This window comes from Mytilus trossulus, chromosome 4 (assembly GCF_036588685.1).
Source record: "Mytilus trossulus isolate FHL-02 chromosome 4, PNRI_Mtr1.1.1.hap1, whole genome shotgun sequence".
Lineage (NCBI taxonomy): Eukaryota > Metazoa > Mollusca > Bivalvia > Mytilida > Mytilidae > Mytilus > Mytilus trossulus.
This window is the reverse complement of record NC_086376.1, coordinates 45,787,331-45,797,335: the sequence shown is the minus strand read 5'-3', so window position 1 is coordinate 45,797,335 and position 10,005 is coordinate 45,787,331. Positions and strand designations below refer to the sequence as shown.

Here is a 10,005-nt window from a genome sequence, read left to right as displayed (position 1 = left end):
CAGTATTCATATAATTTAATGAGAGTAATATTTACATCCAAAAAAATCATAATTACAACTTTATTTATAAGAATAACAGTTACCATGGATTTGTGAAAATGTAATAAAAAAAAGATTAAGAAATACAAGCACAAAACATTTGTATAGGTCAATTTGTTTCAGGATTATTCTGAATCAGTTTGCTTATACCACTGTCACTCTAATATGATTATAATCAATTTAACTATTGTCAGTTTATTAAATTTGAACCTTTAAAAAAATTGGAACCCCCCAAAAATTTTAATCCCCCCTTTGAGCAATTACCCCCACACTCAATCCAAGCATTCCCCTTGTAATATGCAACCTTGTAGAACAATTTCAAAGAGATCCATACTCTGAAACACAAGTTATTTTCTGGAAACTAGAAAAATGCTTGTTTTTTACCCTTTTTAGCCCCTAATTCCTGCATTTAACCCTAAACCTAATCCCAGTTTTCCTTTTGTGATATGGAACCTTGTGGTACAATGTCAGAGAGATCCATACACTTACACACAAGTTATTGGCCAGAAACTACAAAAATGCTTGTTTTGTGCCCCTTTTTGGCCCTTAATTCCTAAACTGTTGGCACCATAACCATCAAAATGAATCCAAACCTTCTACTTATGGTATTTAACATTGTGGTATATTTTCAGATCAATTGAAATATTTATACACAAGTTATTATCCTGAAAGTAGAAAAATGCTTGCTTTTGGGTCCCTAATTCCTAAACAATTTGAACCATCATCTCCTAAATCAATCCCAACCTTCCCTTTGTGGTATTGCACCACCTTATTAAATTTCATGGAGATTCATTCACTTAAACTTAAGTTATTGTCTGGAAACCAAATGTGTCTTCGGATGATGCAGATGACGACATTATATTTTATAAAAAAAATTGTGGTTGTATAAAAACACCATACATCTTCAGCCCTTCCCCCAAAAAAAACAGCTGAACAAATCACTTTGTAATTATTATCCTAGTTCCTATTAATTTTTGAAAACAATAAAATTCAATCATTCAAAATTTATGCTTTTTTAAAAAGTGAAAAGGATCTGAGATAAATCATTTCACAAGCATGATTTCAAAATACATAAATAAATCACATGATTTCAAAATATACAAATTAACCACATGATTTCAAAATATACAAATTAACCACATGATTTCAAAATATACAGATTAACCACATGATTTCAAAATATACAAATTAACCACATGATTTCAAAATATGTACAAATAAATCATATTACTTATATTTTTAGTACTTATAAGAACTGTAAAGACATTTATAATATGTAATACATGTACATTACATGTAATTACAGCTTCACCACAAACTTAAATATTGCACAGATCCATGAAATAATCGTTGTACTCCTTTACATTTTTACTACATGTATCAATAAAGGCAATATATTCTTATTAAATAAAAAATTGACAAAATTGTTTCATGTTTAGTCCACTCAAAGAAAATTGTCAGATTCATACTCATTATATTACATTCGAATAGAAAAAAATAAAAGAATTGCTCCTTCAAAATGTCAAAAATTAAAAAAAAAAACTTATACTGTCAAATGAAAGAAACTGCATTCTGCAGTCCGACATATTTTTTGCATTAAACGTATATGAACAATAAAAACTGGATTTCAGATATCACATTATGTAAACAGAAAAGTTAAAGGAAATATGACTCCTATAATTTATATTTCAAGTGAGGGCTGTTAATTAATAAATGGGAGATACATTTGTACAGTGAAAAAGACTTTTTTTTTATTATAAATTCCTTTATTTCTAAAAATTTGCTTTCTAAACAACCACCATCCACCAAACTTAACCCATTAATGAATAATATAAAATGATGGTACATTTCAATAACTCTTAACAATTATTATGAAATGAAATTGAAAATCACAAACAGCACTTTTAAAAATGTTATTACTTCTTTCAATTAAACATCATTTTTTTTACCAAAAAAACACTCAATAAATTCTTGACAAAACCATGCTACATGTAATTAGTTTTGCTATTGTAGTCATGGTTTTAAAATAAAAAATGCATACATTTATAATTATTTTTTCGGGGTACTATATTATGCATTAAAACAAAAATTGTGGTCTAAATACAAGTAACTGACACTTAAAATATATATTCAAATTATTAAAAGACACAATAATGATATGCATTTCTCATATTTACATGAGATTAAAGAAATGTTCTTTATATATATTAAGTTTTTTTCTGCAACACCTTATAAATGTCAAGAATTCTATGGTTTTTCCTCAATAAAAATGTGAAATTGCCTGATATAAAGGTGTTTTCAGGCTACTAAAATGTTCCTTGTGTTATTCATCAAATTCTGGAATGTCATCATAAGAATATCCATCATATCCTTTATAAGCATAACATGCCAGTCTAACATGATAGGCACCAGGAATAAACATGATAGCTCCTAAAATTATCACAGGCCAGGTTCTGTCACCATACTGAAATAAAATGTACATGTATATATCAATTGTTTATTTATTCATAGTTTTTCTGTATACTCAAAACTTTATACAGTTTTCTACTTAATTCATTTTAATATAGCAAAGTATGAATTAAAAATTGTTTCCATTAAATTACAGCAAGATATTTATGATACAGTCTGCTAAATATTCTATTCAAATAGCATTCTGATTTTATGGAATAAAAAAAGAACACCATGGTACAAGGCCTTGAGGTAGAACACTGCAGCAGTTATTTTTGTTTGTATATTTTGCTCTTTTACTTTAATTCCAACCAATTTGTAGGTAAGATTAAAATAGGATAAGTAAAAAGTAAAATCACAAAAATACTGAACTAAGAGGAAAATCAATTCCGAAAGTCCATATCACTTGGCAATATCAAATAACAAAACGCATCAAAAACAAATGAACAAGAACTATCATATTCCTGACTTGGTACAGGCATTTTCAAATGTAGAAAATGGGGGATTAAACCTGGTTTAATAGCACTAAACCTCTCACTTTAATGACAGTCTCATCAAATTCCATTTTATTTACATTGATGCGTTAACTAAACAGACACAATAAATAAAATAGTCAAAATATGGGTACATATTAATAAATGTATTGTCCCCAACAAAAAGTTAAAGACACCTAAGATTTGAAAAAAAATATCATAGATATCAAGACGAAAAATATTGACTGAATGATGACATGACTTGTAATTTTACAAATATTTACCATTTTTATGTGTGTTGTTTTTATGCCACTAAAATAAAGAGGAAAATGTATCACCAAGGTTGTGCAAAACAGATGCCACATGTGGGGCAGGATATTTTCATTGTTTCGGATGCACCTGAGATCACACCTGGTTTTCAATGGGGATCATTTTGTGAAGTTTTTATATTCTTGTATCAATAAACCAGTTTTTGAGAAGTTTCGGCCATTGGTCTTCTTCAGTTCTTTATTTTTCCTCACAACTACATGGCTAACATTACATTTGTATTTTCTTTTTCATTCAGAAAAAAAAAGTTTACTATGCTGTGGTTTGCATAATGATGTATGCCTTTTGATTGTTTTTTGTTTTTGCAATATCATTGTCAGTTTGTGTTTTTTATTTATGAGTTTGAATACCACTCTTGAATCTTTTGCCTCTCTTTCAAGTATTGTTACCTTAGCATCAATGTAACCTGTCAACAACATAGATCCAATAACAAGCAGGACAGTTCCTATGACAAACAGCACTGTAGCAAGTGATATAGCTTTGTATGGTATCTTTGGTGGTGGTCTCTGAAACTAAGGAATAAACTTCATTTACTGAAAGATCTTTTTCTTGGCAAGAAGTCCAAAGTAAATTAAGATACATTTTTCTAATGAAATCTACAAAACACTTTTCATATCATTTTGAATATTTTAATAAAGAATAGACATCTTTTGAGTTATGTCAGATCATTTACCAGATAGAGGGGACTACCAGCTGTATCCCTGCACTATTATAGTTCTTCAAGCGTCTTTGTTATTGTGCAGGATATACTGGCAATAATAATTGTTCTGTAGGTACTTAAACACAAATCCATATAATTATAGCAGTGCTGATTAGGAATTATAAGAATTTAATTTGTGAAACAATTTGTGCAATACTATGGATTCATTTATTTTCATGGATACCTATTTTCGTGGTTTGAGAAAAATCTACATATTTGTGGATTTTTAATTTCGTGGATTTGACAAAATCTACACTCATTCCTTTAGAAAATTTGTTATTTGTTGAACATTTGAATTGTGGTTCTCCTGTACCCACAAAATCCACGAAAATTGGTATCAAATGAATATTAATGAATACACAGTATAGCAACAATAAAACCAAAGTTTTGAAGGAAATCCAACCAACTTGTAAGATCTGATGTCTATTAACAAGGAAGGCTTTACTGGACTGAAAAGATTTTTCCTGTTCATTGTTTGATGTCTGATAATACAACTACAAATGTAGCAAGTAAAATTTGTCAATGTTATGACAAAATGATAACTAACATTTTCAAAATAAAGTGTATTTAAAGCATGGGTTACAATAAAATTGAGAATGGAAATGGGGAATGTGTCAGAGAGACAACAACTCGACCAAAGAAAAAACAACAGCAGAAGGTCACCAACAGGTCTTCAATGTAGCGAGAAATTCCCGCACAAACACATTTGTCATGCACAGAATATATATGTTTGACCTAGTATGAAAGATTTGAAATCTCATAAACTTATATATAATTAATTTAGATGAAATTTAGCTACTCAAAAGCTTTTAGCCTAATTCATATAATTAGCAATTAGTAAATTTAGTACATTTAATTGCCATATGACTGGTTTTCTCTCACTCTAGATCATTTTGTTCATATTTCGAATTGATCTGCCAAATAGAATAATAGCAACAATTTACATGTATCCTTACTAGCTTAAGTTGGTATGGGAGTCAAAAATAAAAATGATAGACTTGTTCATATGTTGCCAAAACCTTGTATATATCTATATAGATATGCATGTACATGTATGTTAAAAAATATAATAAAAAAGATAGGTTACTGTACATTTTCTCAAGTTACAAGTTGTGACAGAGTGACACATTTTGTATGTCTTATACAGGAAAAAACATCATTATGTGATTAGAAGTTTTAATTAATCAATAGAATTGTAAAATAAATACAAAAACATAGCTTAAGAAAATGCTTTGAGAATATATCAAAATAAAAGGTAGGGTCACAGTACGTTTTTTCGAGTTAAAATACAAAATAGGAAAATTCTATGTAGATTCCTTAAAAAAATGCACTGTTTCAGAATTACCTCCCCTTAGAATGCCAATTTCAAAACATTAAAAATCAATCAATAATAATTACTATTATTAGTTATAATCTTATAAATTTGTTCCTTAAAATGAATCAAATTTTGCTAACTTGATTGAAAATCTACTTGTATCTTTACTTACTTAAAGACAAATATACTTGCAATGCATTTTGTATCCTTACTTTTGTTTTACTTTGTCATTTCAGGGCCTTTCATAGCTGACAATGAGCAAATCCCATACCGCATAGTTAGCTATTGCAATAAACACTGTAATCATGAGTAATCTTAAGTAACCATGATTACTTTAAAGAAAAGTAATATAATGTAATTGATTACATATGAAAAAGGGTGTAATACTAATAGTAATGTTATCGATTACATTTTAAAGTAATTGACCTCATCACTGCTCATTGTTGAAGGTCGGACGGTTACCTGTAATTGTTAATTTCTGTGTCATTTTGGTCTCTTGTGGAAAGTTGTTTCATTTGCAATTATACCACATTTTTTTTTTTTCACTTACTTAAAAACAAATGTACCTGTATCCTTGCTTACTGAAAGACAAATGTACAAGTACCAACCTGTAAATCTATAAAGCCATCATCAACATTTCTTCTTAATTTGTGGTATTTCACTTCTTCACCTGATCCATTTCTTGATCTTCTCATTATTCAATCACAGTGCAGACCTACAAAGAGATATAGGATATATACTTTGAAAAATAAATTTAAAATAATTATAAACATCAGTCATGGACATTAATGTGGTAGATATTTGTCAATTAAAGGTACAATGTATGAGTATATCTATTACAGATTGTAATTAATTGATAAGAATATGTGAATCCGGGTCCATTCACGCCCATTCATGTTTGCCCCCTTTCACTTTTGCACCCTACATGTTCACACCCAAAGTCTGCTGGCACTCTACATGTTTTCGCCCAATTTTAATTGGTTTTGGGTTTAATTACTTTGTAATCAAGTTTTGGCAAGTAGTATTCTTATAAGTATAATGTTTTCGTTGTCTCAAAATAAAGTGAGACAGCATTTTTTAATGTGTTGAATAAATCGTAATTATGTTTTGGATAGTGTATTGTTAAAAAATTATATTCCTTTCTAAATAAAGTGGGATTCTGTCAACGTTTCATTTTGTGTTGAATAACTCTTAATCATGTTTTGGTTAGTGTATTGCTATAACTTTGTTTCATTGATTTGTTTCAAAATGGAGTGAGATTCTGACTACGTTTTTTTTTTGTGTGATGAATAAATTTTATCATGTTTGATCATGTTTTGGTTATATTAGTTTTAAACTTATTTATTTATAGTGGATTGGGAAACAAGTTTTGCAACTTAATTAGTGTTTTGCTATATTTTAATGTTTCATTGTTTCAGGTCAAAGGGACCATGCTGGTAAAATCAATGATCTTTTGTGTTTTTCATTTAAAATCTTCAATCTTTTATTCATACCAAGCTATAGATACATTCAGTATTTACATGAAAGCAATTAAGGGCATACAATACAGTAGAGATCCCTCGTTGATTTTTTCTTAAAATTTTGATAGAAGGTCAATTTAAATGTGTACTTTTCAAATATGCAAAGAAAAAGTACCTTCATGACTTACTTTTTGAGTTAATTTGGTTCGAACTTTGCATATTTGGAATAAAATCCCTGAAAGGAGTATGTTCGCTAAGGTCCTAAAATGGCCCCATTTTTTAGCAACAGAAATTAATGACGTCAGTGAATATTCCGAGAAATTTTAACGTTCTTATTAGAAACATCGCAAAATTACCACGTTCTGGTTACCAACGTCGCAAAAACAACAGGAACAGTTTTGAAAACTTTATTATCAGCTCCTGCTACTGTATCGTATTCCCTTAAAAACAACAATCATGATTTTCTAATTATTCAACTGGAATTTGAATTAAAATTGGGCGCAAACGTGTAGAGTGCGAACAGACCTTGGATGCGAACATGCAAGAGCGAACGTGTAGGGTGCAAAAGTATATTGGGTGCGAACGGACCTGATACCAGAATATGTATATGCAAACATTTCTTATCATGGGTCATTGGACCCTAGCTGCGGAACCGTAACTTTTATGGCCCTTTTTAAAAAATAATTATTTTGTGGTACGCAAATGGTCAAAAAATAACATAAGGACTTAAGAGCTACAGTTCTGCAGCTAATTGGACCCCACACTTGTTTTGCTACTATATTTCTTTTAATCTTTATTCTGGTCAACATCTTGATATAATGTTGGGCATAGTCATGTTTGAAACTTGATGGTATTTTCTTATTTATTAAGTTTGATTTACTTAGTCTTTCTTATTAGATTTCAATTAGAGTAAAAATCGAAAAAATTTACAATTATGTTCGAGCACTTGGGTGAGAACTCTAACTCAACTATACCGATAATGGGGTTAACTGAACTTTGTTCAAGGTCTATTAGTAATTCATATAAATCTTGAAGAATTTCAAAGGTGTTATTAAAAGAAAATACCGTTTGTAAAGGCTGGAAATGGGATGAGTGGTAAGGTAACACTATTTTTCTATTTTCTTACAACCGGAAGTAAACAAAGTGTAATTCACAAACGTTACCGGATGAATCCTGATTCATTTCCGAAAAATAATAACAGGATAATTTTTTAAGTGTCACAGTGGGGGAACGAAACTGTACGGTTTTCTAATAATTTAGTCATTCGGGAGATATGATTGTCAAAGTTTAAAAAAAATGGATTTAAGCAATTATAGTGATATAAAAAAGAAGATGTCGGCTATAAAATGGTAGTTTATATAACCAAGGATTTGTATAGTCTAACCACGGGGGGGGGGGGGGGTCTCAACATGGGATTTTGGGTACAGGTGTGCAGCTGGGATTTTTAAAAACACCCCCCATTCATATATATTGAATAATTGTGAAATCCCTACCTATACATATATTTCACAGCGAAATCATAACCCATTCATATATTTATCAGCTCAAGTAAATAAGTTTCAGCAGATGTGAAAATTTTAATGACAAAGAGTTTGGGAAATTCAGTGAAGATCGTTGCACAACAAACTGAAATTCATGACCCATTGATATATCACAATCGGTCAATTACTACCTATTGATATATTTCCTCGGTAAAATTGCACCCCATTGATATATTTGATGGATCAAAAAAGGGACCCATTCCAGCGGCACATATATATATACCTTTATATAGGAAGAGACCCCCCCCCCCCCCGTGAGTCTAACTATTCAAATCATTGATATAACTATGCAGATGACAATACTTTGTCTTTTTGTACTCCAGATTTCGATTTATTAACTTTGGAATCTGATTCAAAAATACTTATTGAGTGGTACAGGGTGAATAAAATGCAAGCAAATCCTGACAAATTTAAAGTTTTGGCTGTTGGCAAAAAGACCTTTGAAAACTGAGAACCCATCTATCAGACAAATTCAAAATTCGAACCTCACATGTGAAAAAACAATAAAATTATTAGGCATTGAAATAGACTACCAGCTAAATTTTGATGTTTATATCAGCTCAATCTGTAGGAAGGCATCACAGCAATTAAATGTTTTAAAACTTTTAGGCTCAGTTTTTGGATAGACTTAGTAAACTGCATTTTTGCGCCTGTCCCAATTCAGGATCCTCTGGCCTTTGTAAGTCTTGTATTATTTCAGTAATTTTAGTTTCTTGTGTACAATTTGGAAATTAGTATGGCGTTCATTATCACTGAACTAGTATATATTTGTTTAGGGGCCAGCTGAAGGACGCCTCCGGGTGCGGGAATTTTACATTGAAGACCTGTTGGTGACCTTCTGCTGTTGTTTTTTTTATTTGGTCGGGTTGTTGTCTCTTTGACACATTCCCCATTTCCATTCTCAATTGTATTACTATATTTCATACTTATTCTTAGTTTGCCCTTCAGTGGCATGGCATTTTTGCAATGAGAAAATTTCCAAAAAACTAGAAAAGGTGCAGGAAAGAGCACTCCGTTTTGTGTATGAGGATTTTACCAGCTCCTACGAGGACCTCTTACTTAAAGCTAAGGTGCCCTCCTTGCAGATCAGACGGATAAGAACAATGGCTCTAGAAACTTAAAATTATAAACAACATAGCTCCTGTGTGCTTAACTTGCACAATTTGGTGAATGTCAAAAAATCTAAATATTCTTTCAGGCATGTAAATATTATTGAAATTCCACAGGTAAAGTCAACCCGCTACGGTAAAAAACGTTCAAATTTGCTGCTGCTACTCTATGGAACAGCCTTCCAAACCATTTAAGGACTGAAAACAGTTTTTCACATTTTAAAAGTTTTGTTCAGTCCTGGAACGGTTTGGAATGTCGCTGTTCTTCTTGCAGATAATTCTTGAGCTGCTTTTTATTCATGCTGCTTTTGGTTGCTCTGGTCAAGCATGTTTTTACTTCATTCGAAATTTGTTGCTTATTTTTATTTGCATGCTATGTATATGTGAGATTTCAACTTTGTATTACAGGTTGTTTTATATGTCAAAATGCACTGTTTTTATGCTATTTATATGTTTTTATATTCGGTCAAAAGCTCCTTAGAGCTTGTGTTGCTTAATTGTACTTATGCCGAATCAAAATAAAGTTTTCTTATCTTATCTTATCTTATCTCATAAAAATTCCCGACATGAAAACTGACGGCCTATAATTTCAT

The 10,005-nt window shown here is 30.6% G+C and overlaps 1 protein-coding gene across 1 annotated transcript; it reads right to left on the bottom strand.

Annotated features, from left to right (window-relative positions):
• On the bottom strand, window positions 1-7,912 carry LOC134715374 (transmembrane protein 230-like). Its single transcript, XM_063577515.1, has 4 exons — window positions 7,828-7,912; window positions 5,911-6,017; window positions 3,677-3,799; window positions 1-2,503 (listed from the first exon to the last, which is right to left on the bottom strand). The coding sequence occupies exons 2-4, from the start codon at window positions 5,995-5,997 to the stop codon at window positions 2,363-2,365; spliced, it is 351 nt and encodes a 116-aa protein (XP_063433585.1). The 5' UTR covers window positions 5,998-6,017; window positions 7,828-7,912; the 3' UTR covers window positions 1-2,362.
• Between the last annotated feature and the right edge of the window lie 2,093 nt (window positions 7,913-10,005).

Excerpts from the sequence above, each read along its gene's own strand:
- LOC134715374 (XM_063577515.1), bottom strand. The coding sequence starts at position 5,997 with ATGAGAAGATCAAGAAATGGATCAGGTGAAGAAGTGAAATACCACAAA. Across the intron at positions 3,800-5,910 it reads ATGGCTTTATAGATTTACAG|TTTCAGAGACCACCACCAAA; the intron begins GTTGGTACTTGT and ends TTTATTCCTTAG. Across the intron at positions 2,504-3,676 it reads CAGGTTACATTGATGCTAAG|TATGGTGACAGAACCTGGCC; the intron begins GTAACAATACTT and ends ATTTTATTTCAG.